The sequence below is a fragment of the Seriola dumerili genome, unplaced genomic scaffold, assembly GCF_002260705.1.
Source record: "Seriola dumerili isolate Sdu_G_001 unplaced genomic scaffold, Sdu_1.0 BDQW01000723.1, whole genome shotgun sequence".
Taxonomy (NCBI): Eukaryota; Metazoa; Chordata; class Actinopteri; order Carangiformes; family Carangidae; genus Seriola; species Seriola dumerili.
Window position 1 is genome coordinate 931667 of NW_019174978.1, and position 21404 is coordinate 953070.

At 41.1% G+C, this 21404-nt stretch overlaps 1 protein-coding gene across 2 annotated transcripts in view; it reads left to right on the forward strand.

Annotated features, from left to right (window-relative positions):
* galnt1 (polypeptide N-acetylgalactosaminyltransferase 1) overlaps positions 1 to 17697 on the forward strand; it is a 37798-nt gene extending 20101 nt beyond the window's left edge. Inside the window, exons 3-14 of one of the 2 annotated variants that reach the window (XM_022765627.1) lie at positions 3265 to 3404; positions 3557 to 3725; positions 9210 to 9376; positions 10130 to 10257; positions 10386 to 10465; positions 10905 to 11075; positions 13215 to 13332; positions 13668 to 13848; positions 15448 to 15587; positions 15837 to 15935; positions 16156 to 16290; positions 17082 to 17697. In XM_022765627.1, the coding sequence (XP_022621348.1) occupies positions 3266 to 3404; positions 3557 to 3725; positions 9210 to 9376; positions 10130 to 10257; positions 10386 to 10465; positions 10905 to 11075; positions 13215 to 13332; positions 13668 to 13848; positions 15448 to 15587; positions 15837 to 15935; positions 16156 to 16290; positions 17082 to 17228 (1674 nt within the window). In that variant the 5' untranslated portion in view covers position 3265 and the 3' untranslated portion in view covers positions 17229 to 17697. Of the gene's footprint in view, positions 1 to 3264; positions 3405 to 3556; positions 3726 to 9209; positions 9377 to 10129; positions 10258 to 10385; positions 10466 to 10904; positions 11076 to 13214; positions 13333 to 13667; positions 13849 to 15447; positions 15588 to 15836; positions 15936 to 16155; positions 16291 to 17081 lie in introns of those variants that run through there. The other variant, XM_022765628.1, reaches the window with a different exon arrangement.
* The last annotated feature ends 3707 nt before the right edge of the window (positions 17698 to 21404 follow it).

Below are 21404 nucleotides of genomic sequence, written 5' to 3' on the forward strand. Positions count from 1 at the left end.
GCATTTTAACACGACTTTGTGAGCAAGAATATATGTGTGTGTCTCTCTGACAGAGTGCTTCCATGTCGGTGTCTGTCTCTGCCTTAGTGCGCTGTTACATGTTTGGCATATGTGCCTAGCTCTGTCTGTGCACCAGGAAAGATGAAAAGAGAGATGTATACAAGCTTCTGCTGTGTTATCAGGTTGTGTCATGTTACTGTGTGGAGGTCAAACGAGGCCAGTACAATCCTGCAGCGGTCAGAAAAACAGAGAGGAGAGGGATTGGAGAGCGAGGACTGAATATCAGGCTTCCCACTGGTCCTGGAATTTCAAGAATTTTGAGAGGAGTGATACAAACAGTGAGACAAGCAATTTGATGAAATCTTTGAGGATATCTTGGAGGATCTTTTCTTCTCTTTTCCAAACAGTTACCTTACAGGAATATATGAAAGTGGGTTTTGTAACTACTCTGTTGTGTTGATTCTGTTTTATATTGGTTTTTGGCTGTTTTCCTGGCTGTCTTTGAATTTCAAGCATGTCAGGGATGAGGTGGGAACCCTGAAAAATGGATAAACCTAGGTGCTTTACTGAGGCTTCCAAAAAAATACAGAGGTTATCAAAGAAAGTAGATGTAGAAAAAAGCAAGGGTGAGAGCTATGAAGAGATACAGTAACATTCAGCATAGCCTGGCATTTTGTTACAGCACTCAGACATCACCCATGTGCTCTCTCTACACTTACTGCAATAGGAGTAACACCTGTGTGTGTGTGAACCATAACCACAGAAGGTGGTGTGAACAGGCTGCACAGATAACACCATAGACAACAACAGCAACACTGCAGAACCTAGGGAACCATTTCCTCTCCCACACACAACTATAAACAGGATGCCAAGTGTCGAAATCATCACCAATTCAAAATGAAATTCTCGTGAAATGATAAATAAATGCATGTTACATATTTACAACTGCTTAAAACTAACCTTTATTGTAGTGATTTGATTAATCTGATGGTAACTCAAACAAATGAACTATTTTTTTGAAGAAAAAAGGACAATTTTTTAAAACATGAATACAACCCAACATTTAAATTTCTCAAAATATGCTACAAATATGATAGTGATAGAGATAAAATAACATTGATATGAATGCAAAACATGTATTCGTGTGAAGTTGTACATTAGAAAGTGTATTGTGTATCATAAGAGCATCTTAAATTTGTAGTTGATGAAATAAGCTTGACTCAAGATCCACTTGCCATCTTTTTCTCTGTGTTTTCATTCCCAGTTTCTCTGAACCAATTTCCCCATTTTTTTTCAACTGGTAGTAAAAAGGTATTTTAAACAGGTGTAAGTTGCTTTTTGAACCATTTTGCGTTTCAGTGTGTCAGAGATTGTTTAGGAGGTAGTTCCAGAGGTTAAATACTGATAAAGTGAAAGAGGTCAGTGTCAAATGATCTGTCATGGATGGTTCCTCATGTAGGTGCCAGATCACCAAGAGACTTGTTAACCAATGGTCAGATGTTAAATTCCATTCAATCTACTGCTTACTACTTACCAGGGTGGGGATTTGTAAATTGATATTACATTATGCAATTGCATGCTTACACCCCTCATTGCATGTTACTATAGTGTAATTGATTTGATTATTTTCTTCCAAGGAGGGACTGGAGATCACAGTAGTGACACAGTTGAGGTCAGCTTTGCATTTGAGACCAGAATTTTCTTTTCTTTTTTTTTTTATCAAACTGCAGCTGCTGTAACCTAGTTACATAACAGTGTTCATTGTTATTGGCTGTTTTCTTGCAGCATTCACCTGTCATTAAAAGTAGCATGATTATTAGCAATTTGTGGTAGAGCCCCATTAAGTATTATGTTTGCCTATTTTTTTTTAAATATCTCTGCCCAGAGATAACGCATAACTGTATAAACATAACTGCTGGTGTGGCCTTCATGCTCTGCTGCAAACTAGATGCGTAAAGTACATAGATTTAATTAGTCAAACTACCGTATTGTCAGGATATTGAAACTATTTGGCTCTGCAGGCACAAAAGTCTGAAAAAGGACAAACTTTGAGACAACAGACAGATCCTCACTCTTGTTTTCTGCTGCTCACGGCACTTTATGCTACCAGAATCCTATCAGGTGGAATTTAGAAATGCTGCTCTGCAGTTCTCCCTCCTGTGTGGCTGCTAAGCAAAGCTAAGCTAAGCTAAGCTAAGCTAAGCTAAACTAGCTATGCACAAGCACCTTTTTTTTCCTCCCAGGGGCACGAGAGAAATCACCATGGCCAAATTAATTTTCTCCCTTCTGCTGCTGCAACCTGAGGGATCATTGAGGCAGAGAATCGGAGGGAGAGAGGAGAGAGGAGAGACAGTGCTGGAGGAGAGAAGGAAAGGGGAGCAGAGGAATTTTAATGTGTCTGTCTCTCGCTGCCTGCCAAAGAAAAGCAATTACTATCACAGCTCCTCTTGCTACTCTGTGTGTGTGTGTGTGTGTGTGTGTGTGTGTGTGTGCGTGTGCGTGTGCGCGTGCGCGTGCGTGCGTGCGTGCGTGTGTGTGTGTGTGTGTGCGTGTGCGTGTGCGTGTGTGCGTGTGTGTGTGTGGGCGCACTCGGTGTGTGTGTGTGTGTGTGTGTGTGTGTGTGACTGCACTTAAGCACACAGGGATTTGGTATGTTAAATGTACAAAGGGCAGATTGGTTTGTACACTGCAGGGTATTTGGGAACTCTGATACAGTAGATGTCTATTTCTGCCGTGTAACTTTGCTTGACACTTGAAAGCAGCTAAAGCACTGCTTAGATACCATAAAACATCCATTCCAATGCACAGATGTTCAATGTTTTTATAATGGCGCCAGACGCTAACCAACTGATAAACTTTTACAAATGCCATCATAGATTTACTGTTTTTCTTCTGGAGGGATATAACACAGAAAATCAACAATGCACAGTGTCCATTTTGAGGCTCTCTCTGAGTGTGGAGGTGACCATTTGGAGAGGCGCTGACAAACAGCCGACAGATAAGAGCCAAGAGTCAGACAGACAGAAAGACAGGCAGGCAGAAGGACAGATGGAGGTGTTGAGAAGATGCTCAGGCACAGAGCTGTGGGAGAGGTGGAGGTTGAATGGAGTGAGGAAAAAAGGAAGGGAGATATGAGAAGAAATGGAGAGTGATCTCTGCAGAGCTTTCGAAAAGGCTGTGATTGCGTGTGCAGCTCACCATCACTCCTCACCTCAGGCAGAGCTTTAATATTTTTGTCCTCCTTTCCTTTCATTACATTTTTAGGATGCGGAGGTTTGCCTACTGTAAGGTGGTTTTAGCCACCTCTCTGGTGTGGGTGATGCTGGACATGTTCATTCTGCTCTACTTCAGCGAGTGCAACAAGTGTGACGACAAGAAGGAGAGAGGACTTCCTGGGAGAGACGGTGAGTGTATATTGACACACCCATACATGTGATCACAGGGCCACACTCTCACATCCTATAGCACCCTCCCTGATCAACTGTGTGTGTGTGTGTGTGTGTGTGTGTGTGTGTGTGTGTGTGTGTGTGTGTGTGTGTGTGTGTGTCTATTGTAGACGCCCTCACCAGGCCGCGGGACGGGCCCGGTGAAGGGGGAAAGCCTGTGGTGATACCTAAGGAGAACCAGGAGAAGATGAAGGAGATGTTTAAGATCAACCAGTTCAACCTCATGGCCTCTGAGATGATTGCTCTCAATCGTTCACTGCCTGATGTCCGCCTGGAAGGGTAGGCAGCATCCCTACAGCTAATCATCTGTCCTGTCACTTAGTCCTCAAAAGGCTGTCACACTGGCCCAAAGCCTGCACGACCAGTCACACAGTGAGCCACGGTTAAAGTTAGTAATTAATAACGACATGAAGAGAGACACATGTATGGATACATAAGTCAGGATAGAGAGTATTACCAACAACAACAATTATAATTACATTTTATACCTATATTAATCTGTGACTGATTTATTAAAGGACATGAAATATATACAGTATATAGAAATAGGATTAGGAAACGTTCAGATTTACAACATAAATGTGCATCTTTAAAAATGGCACTATTGGTAAGACTATAGAAATGAAACAAGTATATTTTAAGAAGTGATTAAACTGTCATACTCAGTAGACAGTGAATCAGACAGGGTGTGGTGGCCTTGAACTTACTGAAAAATAAGTCTTAACTCTACACTACGTATATACTAATTGTACACAGTATGTACAAAATACTGTTAGTATACTAATAAAGATATCTTTACATTTTTTTACTCTACTAACATGAAATAATACAATGCATGCGTATCAGTCTAGCTTCAATTTTGAAATACCCACTGCCAATTAAACTTCACACATAGACAGCATAATCTTTTCCAAAGATTTAATAGATTTTGTTTTGTTTTCTGTTGCCTTTCACACAGCTGTCTCACTATCATCCCCGATTTGTTTTAATTTTTTCCAGCTATGAGCAGCTCTTCCATTTCCTTTTTGCAATGCATTTTTGGACAGTACAGTCCATGAACAGCACATTTTTTGGGTGCTTTCATACTGGTTAAAAAGAACTCTGGTGCATTTGCCCTTTAAGTGCAATTTGTTCGGGCTGGTGTGAAAGCTGTCAATTATACTCTGGTGTGGACTGAAATACCTGACCTAGACACCTGCAAAGGAGGGCCTGGTGTGCTCTGTGGACTCTGGTACAGTTTGTTTGTGGTCTGAAAGAAAACCACTCAACCACAAGATTAGTACATGTAGTTGTAGTGTGATTTCAAAAACTAAAAAGATACTAACAAAAAAGATACTATTAAATGCACTTGCTGTTTGAGAAATATTCATTTCTTATGTTCTTATAATAAGCAACCTGTATATGCAGTATATATATTAATGTAAATCATTTGTTAAACATGGTAACACATGCTCATCAGGGATTTCCCTGATTAGTCAGACAGACAAAATGTATCCCGATTGCATCCTACTCTGTGTACTCTAGTAGTTCATTAAGTCCATTTAAAAAGTGTGACTTATGCATCCATAGTAAGTACTGTTCTTTGTGACACCAGAAAACATAAATTAACACATAAGAACATTAAAGTGAATTTCCCCATATGGCTCCATATAGCTCTGATAATTACCCGTCAGTCCGTATAACTTCATGTTAATAGCTCTTCGTTCATTTTGAAAATCAGTTTGAACACAAAGCACACCAGAACTGAAAGGCAACCAAGCATCATTTTCATCCCTTGTTCTGGACCAAATGAACAAAACTACAGGTTTGAAAGTCCTCTTTGTATGCATATTGATTGTTATTAATATGTCATTATTTTGCTACAGACTGAAAACTTGCTTAGTATTAGTATATGCTATGGAACTGGGACACAGCTAGCTGGTAGATTTATATGTGGTGACCTCATGCTGCATCAGTGGGTGTTGCAAAAAGGTCCAACCAATAAAATGATGACAGATTTTTCAACAATTCCACCTTTCTGTCCGTCCCAACAAGTCAAACTGCCTTTCTCTCCATAACTAACAGCACATTGGTTCACCCTAAAGATTTATCCCTCACTTTCCTGTTTTAACAGGAAATACATTACATTAAGGAAGTAATGACACCATTTCACAAGACCTTGAGGCTAACAACACACATTGACCTCTGGTATTCCATGCCTTAGGCTAACTGCAGTTTTACTAAGATGTAAAGAAAATCAAAACCAAAAAGTATTGATATTTTTCAGTTTTAAGGATAATGGTGAGAAAGTAGTTTATTTTGTTTTAACAATACTAGGTTATATATGCAATTCAGAGGTCCTTCTCGTCTGTAATGAGGATTTTAGTGTTACTTAAGTGTCTGTCAGTGCCAGTGGTTGCAGGTTGTTAAGTCTTAACGCAGGGTGGCAGTCGGTGCAGCAGATAGACATGCATCTGGCCAGCAGCATGGAAGACATGTCAAGGTTAGTTCAAGCAGGTGGAAACCAGCTCAGCCTTCCATCCTCCTGCCCCTTTTTTCGCTTCAGTAGAGGAACATGCAAAGATCAGTAACGAAGGTTTTGAGAGAGACGGACAGAAAGACTGACTGACTGACAGATGCAAGACTGACAGGCAGGGGCACATGCACACTAGACGGGCAGGAAAGAAAGAGGACATTGATCCGTGAAATGGGTTTTAGTCTTTGAGCGAGAGTTGATTACTAGGTGTGTTTTCACTCAGCCTTCCCTCCGTCTATCTGCTTTTCCAATTAGGAGATAAGAAAGAGTCAATATCGAGCAAGGGAATGTGCGCCTGTGTGCAGAGGCACACATACGTTTGTGTTTATTTCTGTGTATGCATGTTTGTGTGTGTGTGTGTGTGTGTGTGTGTGTGTGTGTGTGTGTGTGCTGCAGGTTTTTAGGGAAACTATGAATGAATTCATCATAGCCAAGCAGGTTGCCACTAGCTGAAACTTTGAAGCGGAAACTCAAGGATGGTTTATTTTCATCATTGTTAGCAGTAAAGCTGTTGAGTGTAAACGTCTGCGTTTTTTTGTGTGTGTCTCTGTGTGTCTCTGTGTGTGTACATGTGGTTGGGTGGATCTGCAGTATATGAAAACACTTTCAAGGACCACACCTTTCATAAAACTTGACATTTTCTCCTTTTTTTAGATCCTGACTTCAGCATTATTGGAACATGCTGTATATGTATACGCATGTGTCTGTGCATGTTTGTAATGTTGCAAAAGTGACGCTGTTTAATCAGAACCAGTCTGCCCGCCCATCCCAAGTATCCCCACATATCCCCATCCCCATCCACTGGCTGTAGACACCAGGCCTTTAGCTCATTACCCTGTTTTGCTGTTGCCAAATGTTGATCCACCACCCCAACTGTTTGGATACACAGGACTCACAAAAAGTCCTCAGTTTTTAAAATCCACATCATGTGACATACTGTGTGTGTGTGCGTGTCAACACATGTTGGTTTGGTGGAAACACAGAGGTCTTGTTTTCCATCAGCTGCACAGCAAAGATCATGTGCAGAGAGTGGAAAGTCTTGGTTGTTTTTTTTGTGCTTGTGAAACAGAGGAGCGAGTAATAATGAACTGACGTGAATACATTTTGAAAGACTCCAAGGGTGTCTCTGTTTTTACAGTGAATCATCTTGTGCGCTCATCAACCTCCCTTCCTTACAGAGGGTATTAGCATGCACACCGCAGCCTGAGAATCACTGTGTGTGTTATTTAACATGCTCCAGAAGCAGCTGCAGGATGGAGTATATGCTTGACCTCCTCTACTCTGTCGCTGTTACATTCCTTCTGTCAGAGTCAGCAGCAGAAAAAGAGGAAGCGTTCTAGTGCTCTGGAAGATCACAGGGAGGGAGGGCGTTATGAGGATGGAGGAAGAGAGATCATATTCCATTTGGCTATTGTGTGAGAGTCAGAGGGAGGAAGTCACAGGCTGGTTTCAGTTTTGTCATCAAGAGATAACAGGTTGGCTGTGAGGCAATGAAATATCAGACAGCTTGAATGCAGGTATCATTGCAGGCTGCAGTGCTTCTTGAACAACAGAGGTGATCCTCTGTCTCCTGTCACAATGTGTGTTCTCCAGTAAAATTTAGTTTTTTTTTTTTTTTTAAGAATAACATTTAACATTCATTTGGATGTGTCCATATTTTGTGCCATCTGTTGTGCAAATAAATTCATCTGTAATATCTGTGTTATTCTCAATGATTAGAGCATGCTTTTGAAGCTGTTTCCTAAAAAAAATAATTGTTTATTTTGGTTGATGAGATGACTCATACCTTAAGGTGGATATGATGTGACAAACTTTTGTAAATCCTTGGCAAAATGGCAATGTAAGCAATTGGAGTATAGCAGTGTATTATATGAATGTGCACTAATCTCTACAGCATCTACTGTAGTCTGCATAACACTGAAATAAAACTACCCATAATGTCATCAATCACTCTTTAGAAGGAAGCCACAAATTGAAAGATTGTCTTTCTTGTAACCTCAGCCTACTAATAAAAGTGTTTACAAGCAGCAAGCTAGGGAAGGGCATCAAGGATAAAATCTTCTGTTACAGTGTATGAGGATTCCCAAATGCAGTAAATGTTATAAAATACAGATGCAGATGTTCTGGAAATTCCCCTCACTAATGCATTTATAGATAAAACAACCAGACTGGGATGAGCACTGCATTAGCGTAAGAAAGTGACAGACCTCTCTTGAAAAAATAAAGCCAAGGACTGTGAAGGTTAACTATGTTAGCCTAGGCCAGCTACGTCAAGCAAGTTTCACGCTGATTTTCCTGCTAAAATAAAATAAACATTAATCAATGGCTATCTCAAAGGTAGAAAATGAACCTTAAAGCCCTAACTATGCCCTAGGAAGTGGTCAGGTGTAAGCCAAAATACTTGAACTTTGTGCTTAATGGCCTAAGTGATGTGAAATTACTAGTTTACTTTAAATGATCATTTAAAACAAAGTATTTCTCAGGGAATAGTTTGGAGAACTATTAAATATGTCTGTGACCCACTCTTCATTTCATAATATCCTTCTTCTCTTGTCTCTCCACTCATGCCTGCTCTCCTCTGTGAGACATTTACATCCTTCTCTGTCTCTCAATAACAGAGTTTGATATGTGTGCTCTACACTGCTTTCATAATGACTCACACTCTAATTAGCATCACTATTCAACTGTCATCATGCTGACCCACTATTTCTGTGTATGTTTCTAAATTTGGGGATTTTTGCTCAGTTGCTCACTCATTATTCACCCTCAGTTTTCTTTGTTGGAAGTTGATAAAAATATGATTTTTCACAAGGCCATAAATGATGAGTTAATTAACGCAGTGATTCCATGACTGACTAATGAGGTTTAGTTGATATTAAAGTCCCAACAGTTTCCCTCCTGTTCAGCTCTCTCTTGTGTAGACTCACTTTAGCTGCAGCTCTGTCTGTAGCAGTCTCTTATAATCAGACAGAGGCTGGATTGTGATGTCTCTACTAGAGTGTTTTTCTCTTTTCTCCCTCTGTCTCTGTCAGCTCAGTTTTGTCTGGGTTCAAAGTCTACATCTTTACTTATTGCCAGTGTGGCTGTCTTTTTCTAACCAGTTTCTTGCTGTACCTTGTGTACTTTTCATTTTAGTATTGGAACAATCAGCTGTACAGTTGCATTTAATATCTTTGTATCATTCTGCATTGAAAGCTGATTTTTGTCATTAAAGACTTTATTCTGATTGTTATATATTCTCCCCATAGGTGCAAGAACAAGTTATACCCTGATAATCTCCCTCGTACCAGCGTGGTGATTGTATTTCACAATGAGGCGTGGAGCACACTGCTGCGAACCGTCCACTCCGTCATTGACCGCTCTCCACACACACTGCTAGAGGAAATTGTCCTGGTGGACGATGCCAGTGAGAGAGGTGTGTACACACACACACACACACACACACACACACACACACACACACACACACACACACACAAAACAAACTGCAGATAATTCCTCCAGTGCCTCTTGTTTGAGGCTTAGCCTATTTTTGTTTAGAGAGCTGCTGTATGATTTTGCTGTGTTTGTGTGTGTGTGTGTGTGTGTGTGTGTGAGTGTGTGTGTGTGTGTGAGTGTGTGTGTGTGTGTGAGTGTGTGTGTGTGTGTGAGTGTGTGTGTGTGTGTGAGTGTGTGTGTGTGTGTGTGTGTGTGTGTGAGAGCAACAGCCAGCCAGTATATATGTGGTGTGTGTGCGACTCTACCCTGTGCAATGCTGTTAATCCCTGTTTGGGGGAGATTAGGTCTTTAATTTGCCAGCCGCAGGGATTACACTCTGTTATTACCCTCAATCTCCCCCCAGCCACCACCACACAGCACCATTACACCCAATGAGACCTTAGGTTTGATGGTGCAAGTCAGAGTGTGTGTCTGTGTATATGTTGGTGAGTGTAGGGAGGGGAGCTCTCTGCAGGTAGAAGGGATGTTGGCAAGCATGCTAAGGCACCTGCACACAAGCAAAAGTATAGCACACACTTACCTTTGATCTCTGCTGGTACAAAATGAATAGGTTGGAGGAACGGCTTGTAAACCAGCCACTGCTGTGTGTGTTTTTGTCAGTCTAGTGTGTGGGTTTATTTGTATGTATTTTATCCTTTTTAATGCATCTGTGGTTGTTTGTATGTTTCAGATTTCCTAAAGCGGCCATTGGAGCAGTACGTCAGACGGCTTGAAGTCCCCGTCAGAGTTGTGAGGATGGAGCAGCGGTCCGGACTTATCCGTGCTCGTCTCAAAGGAGCATCCATCTCCACTGGCCAGGTGTGTGTGTGGGCATGTGTTTGTGTGGGTGTACATGCACATACGTGACATCCAATACCCAGTGACCTGTTCTCCATATGGTGTGTGCACTGTGGGGTTTGTCTAATGTTTTCCCTCCATGTTTCTAGGTTATAACCTTTCTGGATGCTCATTGTGAATGCACAACGGGGTGGCTGGAGCCTCTGCTCGCTCGCATCAAGCAAGACAAGTGAGACACACACAAACGCAAAAGACGCACACACCATTGGCAAGCATAAAAAAAATCAATAAACTATTGTTGAGCCTGCAGGGGGCTTGTCCTTGTGTTTATTTGATACTTAATTACTCATTCTCTGTTTACTGCTTCCCACAAGCAGGTACACACACACACACACACACACACACACACACACACACACACACACACACACACAGAAAACACATAAGGTGTAATGAGTAATGAATGATGGCTGATGGAAAGTCACAGCATGCACTGTAGTTGAAATGCATTGGATTTTGGAGATGCCACACCTTGCAGATGAGCACTTAGTCATGATTGATGACCACCCAAGGTTATGAACAGCAGGCTGATGTACTGTGTGTGTGTGTGTGTGTGTGTGTGTGTGTGTACGTTTGTATGTCTGTGCTGTTGTTTGTGTTTGCTTTAGGAAAACTGTGGTGTGCCCCATTATCGACGTGATTAGCGATGACACGTTCGAGTACATGGCAGGATCCGACATGACTTACGGAGGCTTCAACTGGAAGCTCAATTTCCGCTGGTACCCTGTACCCCAGAGAGAGATGGACCGCCGCAAAGGAGATCGCACACTGCCTGTCAGGTGGGTGATGCAGCGGGACAAACTAGAAATTGAATCATCTTGGTTTGACCCGCAGTATTTAACTTCATCAAGTTGTTCAATCTCTACCAGCTCAAGGGCTGCTATTGCTCAGCTGACCCTGACCTTTGACCTCTCTTCTGGGTCCACCAAAAAGAGGATTTCACTACAGGGGCCAGGCCTGAGTCATATCAGTATTATAACCAACTACCTTTGTCAGTGAGCTACTATATGTAGAAGAACCTATGCTTCGAGCTTTAGCAGCACTGATAGGCATTCACAATTGATATATGCAGCGTAATCATACTTGATCATTTAATTTTCAACAGTTTATAATCATAAAATGTTCTGGAGGCAGGAATACTGAAAGAATACAGTGAACTTTCCTCTGTAGTTATAGTCAAGATGTTTATGTAAGACTCTGTGTAATTCTGTTTCCTTGTACCGTTTCTCATGACCCAGGCCTTGGAAGTAAAATCAAGATCTTTTCTGCCTGTCTATCATCTCTTCTTCCTGCTCTTGTTTCGAAGCATGCTTGACGCCATTATCCAAGGTCACACACATAATATATCTTATGTAACACTCTTTGCCCCTGTTTTCAGTTGTTTTTCACAGCTCTGAGTGACAAAATTTTCCTAAGGGTGTCTTGTGAGTGGCCTAAAAAACAAAAAGTGGGTTGTAGTGGTAGTGCAGGAAATTAAGAAGTACTTTACACTAATGACACAATTTACATAAACGCTGTCCTGTTACAAAGCAGTCACACATTGGGAGAACTTGAAAGCTATTGCACATAAACAACAAAGATTTAATTGGTTACTGGCTTTCAATCGAGCACCAATATAGCTCACATAGAAGAGGATGTGGCAGCGGGAAATCATTATACTACACTGTGTGATTTCAACTTGTCAAATTGCATTTGGTGTTAAATGGCTGTTATTATGGTTATCAATGGGATTGCTCTTCAGTAGCCAGTGCATCGCAAGCTGCGGGCCTGTTGCTGTCACACACTGAGAGGCCTCAAAGAGTGACCGTACACGAGCAAACCTCAGCAGCTAAACCGGTTGTTACGGACTCTTCTACCTTGTAATTTACTGTACTGTGCAAAAGTCTGAGGTCACTTAGAAAGGTTCTCTTTACAGCTATAGGACAGAAAAAACACACCAAAATTATCCAAGGTCAAAGGAAGGCTTACGAAAAATCCTCTGAACATATTAAATGACGTTGTGTCAATTAGACGCTCTAAATCCTCCAGAAAAAAAGGGGAGAGAATTTACCACAGGACGAGCTGAACAAAAAACACAGTAGACTGTGATGGAAAACTCCTCCTCATGTTCTCAGTACAAATTGCTAGTCTTTTATTCATAGTTTTTCTTCCTTTCTTTATTTATTGTAGCAGTTTTAGTCTTTATCTCAATGTCATTGTGTGTTTTTAGATAATAAACAGTGTTTTAAGTGGTAAACACTCACTGTTTATATAAATGGCTTTAATTAGAAATTGTTTTTGCTACACTGCACATGTCAAAGATTCACTGTAAATTAGTAGGTTTTGTTTGCTTTACTGCAATGTTTTTGAGTCTGAGCTGAGTTAGAGAGCTTTGATATCTTACAGTAAAAAGAAAAACATGCACACATGTATAATTAATATTGCCATAATTTACTACTTTTAGTTCTACTGTTGTTATCTGTGTTGCTTAGCAAGGGGGTATTTGTTTATCTTTACTTCTGCGATGCTTATTATTTCCCGCTTTCAGCTAAATGCTGCAAACAAACCCGTGCCCCATGTGCTCTCAGATATTTTGTGTTGATAAGTGAACTTGCATGTTAAATGAAAGCAATAACAGACAGCAAGAAAAATTAGCCTGATTTACAAAGGAGGAAGCCATTCTGTGAGGGGGAGAAATAGGAGCCGAGCCTTGAGGCCATTAAACACTGACATGGCCATCACAACAACAGAGAAGTGAGCAGAAAAGCAGAAAATGGACAAACAGGAAAATGGCAAAGAACGGGGTTAGAACAGTGAAATATAAAACTCTGATGGGATCCGTAGATACTGTGTGACCTTTAGAAAGCAGGCCTTAAGTGGATTAAGTGGCACTGACTTACCTCACTCTTAATTTACCCTGTTCTCCTGCCTCTCTCTAGGACTCCCACCATGGCAGGCGGCTTGTTCTCCATAGACAGAGATTATTTCCAGGAGATCGGCACATATGACGCAGGCATGGACATCTGGGGTGGAGAGAACCTGGAAATCTCTTTCAGGGTGAGTGAACACACCCGCAGCCAATTGACATGACTGTATTCTTCCATCCACTGGCAGGCATTCAGGAGTGTCTGCTCAGGTTCAGAGACACACACACATACTTAACTACTCTGACTAAATTGTCGACTTGACTAATACTTTGTCAGGCGTCATCCTGACTGACTTTCAATCAAACTTATTCAGTCACAACACAGACATGACCAAGCTGCATCATGTATCTCCCAGCAGAGTTTGCTCATTCAGTGATGAGGCCTTGCAGTGTGTGTCTTCTTCACAGTATACTGTACGTGTGTGTGTGTGTGTGTGTGTGTGTGTGTGTGTGTTGGTCTTCACAGATCTGGCAGTGCGGTGGGACTCTAGAAATTGTCACATGCTCTCATGTGGGTCACGTGTTCAGAAAGGCAACGCCTTACACGTTCCCCGGAGGAACGGGACAGATCATCAACAAAAACAACCGACGCCTGGCAGAAGTGTGGATGGATGAATTCAAAAACTTCTTCTATATCATCTCTCCTGGTGAGTTGGACCATGTGTGTTTGTGTTTCTGTGTGTATTTGTGTGTGTGAGCATTTGTATTTGTGTGTGTGTGTGTGTGTGTGCTCACGCAAGTATACATGTATGTGCTCATGTGTGGAGGTTAATCTCTGTGGCAGGTGTGATCTATCCATTAACCCAGTGACAGTGTGATATTGCAGTTGCGACCCAGCAGTGCAGGACAGGGGGGGCGGCAAGTAATTTCACGCTACGAAGCCCTTATTAACTCACACAAACACACTTGCGCGCGCACACACACACAGACTCACACACACTCGCACACACAAGCTGGCAAAGGAGAGACAACCAAAAGTAAAGCAAAACTCCCTTAACAATACTAATATTTTCAGATGTTAGTAATTACTTCTCAAACTCAGTTTACACCTGCAGATGTAAATATGTTGATATCGCCACCTCCAGGCAAAGAAAGTAACAGCTGCTGCAATTTTAACACTTAACCACCTGCTTACAGTGACTTTTACAGTTACAGCATGTATTGTGATAGTTTGACTGTACTGTCATTTCCTTTTTACATTATTATTTGGTGTGATGGCGTAGGAGTGGTAAAGTGTTTCTTTGCCATTTTCAGTTTGACAGGGATATCATTTTGTTAGTAGTAACTGATTTATCCGTTCTGTCATTTTATTGTCAGTTGACACAGAAGAAGCTATTGGAGTTAACAAATCAAGTAAAGAGGCTGCATCACTTACCGATTTTTAAAGCAAAACTTATCTTTTAGAAATTGCTTTTACCCACAAACTTTGATAATAAACTTTGAATATTTGAATAACCTTACTTACAATATTAATTGTCATATTATTTATTATTAATTTTGTTTTTAAATCTCTTAGCTTTGTCTCAAGAGAAAATCATCTTGCATCTGTCTTTTTAATGCGTTTGGGGTTTTTTTTTTTTTTCGTATTTTGTGAAGCACATTTTATTGCATCTTTTTGCATGAAATAAGCTGTATAAATAAAGTTTTATTATGCTACTATTATCATTCATGTGAGTGGACTTATAACAACGTGTATAGCTTGTGGCCATTTTTATCCGTTTCTCTGAATCTGGCGAGGACAAATTATGTCGTCATTCTTAATCACGCCTACAAAGCTCTGCTTGGCTTTGTTGCTTTTCCAAACAGGCAAAACAGTCATCAGTGAGGACAACACCAGAGTGCCTGTTTCTCACTCAGTGGCTTGTAAGACTGGTTTGAAACATTCAGACTTTATTGTCTTTACTGGAATCTTTTGTAATCCATGCCCCCACTGCTGTCCGCAAAGGAACCATGTCCACCTAATCTAAAGGTGATTTGATACTCAACAAATACATTTGTGTTGGAGTGGCCCTTCAACATTGGGCTTTTTTCAAGCACTTGACTGTCTGACAAGTGAGCTCTGCAATTCAATGATACTGGGTGTGTGTTTGGGTGTGGCCTTGTTCTGCTTTACCAATGACTCCATTAAAATTATGCGTGGATGGAAAAATGCCTTTAAAAGCCGTTCAACAACAAACCCAGGATTATGTGAATGTAGTTTGGTGCCATAGTTACTGACCTTTACGTTAATGTCTGTGTGTGTCCAGGTGTGACCAAAGTTGACTACGGTGACATCACGTCTCGCACTGCTCTGAGACAAAAGCTTCAATGTAAACCCTTCAGTTGGTACTTGGAGAACGTCTACCCTGACTCCCAGATCCCCAGGCACTATTACTCCCTGGGAGAGGTACACATGTACACACACACACACACACACACACACACACAAACACACACACACACACACACACCTCACTATCTGAGTCACAACATTTTAGAGACCATCAGTCACGAGACAGACAGGCACAGATGCATCTGCGATTCACTGTGTTTCATTTGAAATCTAAGAGGATATAAAGCATCTAAATGAAAAGGTGTAGTTTTACGTTCAGGGAACAGTGTTGCTTACTGTGATTTCTGTGTGTATTTGACTCAGATACGCAATGTGGAGACCAACCAGTGCCTGGACAACATGGCCCGCAAGGAGAATGAGAAGGTCGGCATTTTCAACTGCCACGGCATGGGAGGCAACCAGGTAACAGAAGACTGAGACAGAGCAAAAGACATCATAAAGAAACAAATACTGAGACGAAATGAGAAATGAACTAAGTTTATGTAAACAGTGAACACTTAGCTGCAGTCACATTGTAGTCATTCTTGGAAGTAATCAATCAAGTGCTAGTGAAAATGTTAAGGAGGAGAAAAATGAAAAAGATTTGTTTTAAAAGCTTGAATCTGTCCATGTGACATGGCAGGTTTTCTCCTACACGGCCAATAAGGAGATCAGGACAGACGACTTGTGTCTAGATGTGTCCAAGCTAAACGGACCCGTCATGATGCTCAAGTGCCACCACCTCAAAGGCAACCAGCTCTGGGAGTACGACCCTGTGGTGAGTGGCAGATATTATGAAAATGTACATGTATTGGTGTATGGGAGGAAATAATAAACATACAGATTTACTGGTACAGGAAATGTACAGATGATAAGATACACAGCGGGTTCTCATTGAGATCTTGACAGGTACAGAAAATGCAGTTGTTAATTTACCCCATGAAAGTCTGGAAAGTTATAAAAAAACAAAAAACAATAACACTGGTGAAATGAAAACAATAAAGGAGAAAATGCAAAAAAAAAAGTCAAAACAAAAGAACAAACAAACAAACAAAAGAAGCAGGTTTTTGTCAGTAAAAGTAAAAGTTCTTCCTGCAATGAGCACAGCTTTTTTTTTTCTTTTTTTTTTTCTTTTACAGTTTTCAAATGTTCCTTCATAAATAAAAAGGAAAACAAATTAATTCCCAGATTTCTTTTTAAACTGAAAATAATGAGCCGTGTGTATTCCCAGTACACAAACAGAATGACAGCACATATTTCAGACCAGCTGTCATTTCAGTCAGTGGGATATTTATTGTGCTCAGTTTTAGGGTAATATATCCTAGTTGACACATTACCCAGCCCAGCCACAGCATGCCTCACTGAGAGCCAAAACTAAATTGTGCCTCAAAATTAAGGTCTAAAAAAAAGTAATTTTGAGATAGAAAATTAAACTACGAAACTTGTGTGCAGATGTAGTATTTGAATAAAGATTTATTTACATGTGGATGTGAATTCTAATGAATCAGTTGAAAATCAGATGCATCCTCTCAAACACACACACCCACTCTGTGTTTCTCTGCTGTGCAGAAGCTGACTCTGGTCCACGTCAACAGTAACCAGTGTCTGGACAAGGCCAGCGAGGAGGACAGCCAGGTGCCCAGCGTCAGGGACTGCACACACACACGCTCTCAACAGTGGCTGCTCCGCAACGTCACACTACCAGAGGTCTTCTGACCACACTCCGCACACTCACAAACACACACACTCACACACACAGCGGCCCAGAGTAAGCAATGAGGGGAATGGACGTGTTTATGACGATTGGGCACCGGGAAAGGAAAGACTTCCCATGAAGGGACTCGGGAAGAGAGTAGGACGGATTGGACGGTACTACCTCTGCCAGAGATCAGAGGAAGGAGTGTGTTCGACCCTCCTCAGAGCGGGAAGAGAGAAAAGACTCCCTCTGGGGGAATATGGCTGTTGTTTAATGTTTGTTTTGTTTTTTTAAAAAGAGATTTTAACCACGCCGAGTGACTCGCTCTTGGGCGTGAATATGAGACTGGCTGGTGGAGTCGAGGTTCTGCACTCACAGCTTCCCTGGACTAAGCAGTCCACCCCTCAGCTCATCACTTAAGGTTTACTGACTGCCTCTTATGAGAGAGTGTGTGCACTTATGTGTGTGTGTGTGTGTGTGTGTATGTGTGTGTGTCACATCCTGTATGTATGCTTTGAGAAGGGGGCTGAATTCCTTGTTGATTTCTTTTTCTTTTCTTTTTTTTTTTATTTAATTTTGTAATGGATTTTGAAAATGAACTCTGGTGAACTCTATGAAGAAGGGTGCATGAGTATGTGAGCAAGTGTGTGTATGTGTGAGACTGTCATGTATGCATGTGTCAGAGCCCCTCCTACAGTCTTGCAGCAGTATATGTCTCCCTCTGGTGTTACTCCTCGGCATTTCATCCTACAGACTGAAGTCTCCTCGCTGAGGGATTTTGCAAGGGACTGCACATAAAAAAAACAAGAGGACCGAACACGAGGACCCTACGTCTGCCGTCAGCAGAGATCTAGTGATAGAGAAAAATGATGTTTGTGATATCTTGAGATTTCTATGTCCAGTTTTTACATGGCTTTGTCTGTTTCTACAGTCCTGTGAGAGTGCCACAGAGCAGTAACCCTAGTCTCTATGTCTGTCTCTGTTGTCTTTAAAGATGTTTAACATAGAGCTAACACACACACACGCACACATGCACACAGGACTCTGCATATGTAACTGATGTTCACTGCCTAATGTAGTGTTCAACCATAGGGAACTCTCCCATAAGGCACTGCATAGTCACACGCACACACACACACACACACACACACATCCTGTATTTATATAGGAAAAGGCTGCATTAGCCTGATACTTAAATCCATTTTGGCATATCTTCTTCTCAATGACCTCTTAAAAAATACACTCCAAGGGCTTCTTTCCTCCAGTGGAGTGTGTGGATGGATGCGTTAGTGTGGGTGTGAGCGTGTGTCTTCAGTACTAATCCCAGTTCATAAATTCCCTGTTTACTAGAACAAACAGCTCTCAGAATCCTTGCTGTTGGACAACCAAGAGCCCGTAGCATAGACTGACAGCAGATCAGCGTATTCCTGCTTCCGTTGTACAAAAAGAGCAAAAGCTGCTTTTATTTGCTGAACAGAGCCGAGCCTCCGCACTCTCCTGAGGACATATCTACAGTAGGAAACGATGCCTGGAAAGTGTTTGTTAGAATATCAAAGAGACACCGCTGAGGTGTGTTTTGGAGAATTAATCAGGGACAGAACAATAATTGTAGAGAGCAGAAGGGGGAGGGAAAAGGGTTGAACTGTGGATTACAAAGAGCACAGCAGCAGCAGATGACATATCTTAATCCATAACCACATATCTCACTTTACAAGCTCACCTGCAATATTTCACTATTCGTATCTCAGTGAGCGAAACAGGCTGAACAGTTACATCAGTGTCTCATTTCCACAATCATGCTTTCTTTATACTTTTTTTGTATCACTCCTGTGGCTGCGAGTCAGGGCAGGAGAGGTGATTTCATAAAGGTTTTAACCATTTCAGCTTCCTCCAGTGGAGGAAGGGTTTACACATAGGACACGTCATTGGTTCATCTTTGTTGTGGACACAGTAGTGGGAGGAGGCCGTCGACTTTTTATTTTTATTTTTTCATGTCTGAGCGAGTGACTGTGTTGAAGATGTGAACGTTTTTTGATTGTGAGACAGAGGGGGTGTATCGATTGTTCTGATTTTGGGGGGGCGGGGGTTTGCAGTTGACTGACATGTCCAGGCTTCCACACTGAGCTGATCCAAATGTAGAAAATAAAGGTGAAAAAGTTTACAGAACAATACAAAGTTAGTGTTGATTTCTGCCTCTGTCTGCACACATGCTCACAAAACACACTTTCTCTTCAGTCACAAACAGTAACAGTGTACGAAGGTCACTGACGATCGCTCTAATGTAGGAAGATAGTTATATGAGTTAACTTTGATTTTAACTTGATGACTAAATACATAGCCCAACCAATATCAGTATTTGAGATTTTAATAAATATTAAATCAGGACTGTATATCTGCTGACATTTTACATAAACAAATGGGAATTGTTGAATTGGAGGTTAGGGTTGGTTTCTTAAAAACAGCAGTTGACCACTTAAACTCTGGCGTTTTCTTGTAAACAAACAAAAGTTGTGTTCAGATTAGATTAGATAGCCTTTCTAGCCAAAAGGAACTATGTTTGTCCTTGAGACCTGACAAATAAATGCTTGTTTACTTGCTTGCAGTCCTGTTTTCCACTGCCTTGTCAGTGGCTTAGTGTGAAACCAACTGTAAGGCAGTTTTTTTGAGAGCATGCAACATACAAACAAAATGAGGACCCACTTGTAAAAATATTAATTCATTGTCAACTAGTGTTACCACAGGGTACCTTTAAGGTCCACTTACTTGATTCATTGTGTGTAAGTGGACCTTCAAGGGAGATTTTCTTTTTTTTGTCAACTGCTGCTTCAAAAGTTGAAAATAAAACTTCAAGCTCAATTTTTAAGCCAACATGGACAAGAAGTCGTAAAAGTGCCCCCATCACAACTGAGCAAAACTTTATCTGTTGATGAGAAGAGTGCTAGACTCAAAAGCTCCAGAACAAACAAGTAAGTAGACCTTGAGTCGAGATTGTTTTTTCTCATTTCTTAAATTTGTTGTTTTAAGAATGGTGATTTACACTGAGCAGGAGATTTTATAGTTGATGTTGCTGCTTGAAGAGTTCAGCTTTTAAAACAAAGAGCAAGATTGATACTAAGTGGTAACCGCACAGTCATGAGGTGTGAACTGTGACCACTGCTGCATGAGGCAACCATGGGTGTAAAAAAGATTAATCTCTCTCTTATCTCCCCACAGTGAGAGGCACAGTGCTGCAGAGGAGTTGAGTCTGGGCAGAAACAAGATAAGTCTTGTGGGGAACTGGGACTGTTCTGTGTTTTTAATCATCAGCAGTCTGAAGGTAGTGGAGTCGGGCTGCAGTCTGAGTACATGTTTTGTGGAGAGTGGATTATTCAAACTCCTTGACTTGATCTGTTGAATTATTCATTCGTCAGGATTAGGCCCACAGAGAGCCATCAGGAAGACATATTAGACAACATCGTTTTGCATACAGATCTTTGATATTACATATTGATGTGTCTGCATTTGTTTTCTGAAAGCATCTCCTGTATGGTAAATTGGGATGTTTATATACTAACACAGCTTCTCACTGCACATTACCAATGATTCCAGCTGAAATAAGACTAAAAACTGATGTGTCCGGCTCTCTTGCTTAGTCATACTGAGGAGTCAGAAAGGCAGAGAGCTCAGATGTCAAAGTGTAAATCTGTGTGAACTTGATCCTGGTCCTCTGCTTTCTTCTGGTCCTCAGTAAAGATTAATCTGCTGTGTAGATTCAAGAAAAGTTCTCTTCAAGCAGACACCTCACTCTGTTCCTCTGTGTGAATGAAATGCATGATTCTGCCGTTAAGGAGATTTAGAGCTGCGTGAGCTCAGGAACACGTCGCTCTGGTTTATGTGCTGCAGACTTCTGAAGAACTATGTTGGAGTCTTTGATCTGAAGAAATGGATCAAAGCCGAATCAGACAGCGGCCCACGGGGAAACTTGGATGTGTGTGTCCATCTAATTTGTTTGTTTTAGTGTTTTATTGATCCTTGTTTGTGGATTAAGCTTTACACTTTATTATTCAGACTCTGAGCCAACTCATTAAATTCTCATCTGTGGTTTGGTGGAAGTGTTCATATGTTGAATGTTTTCTCACAAAGAATTAAGTTATAAATTGTAGATTATGTCATAACAGATTAGTCATTTACTTTGCTGAATATTGAGTACAAATGCA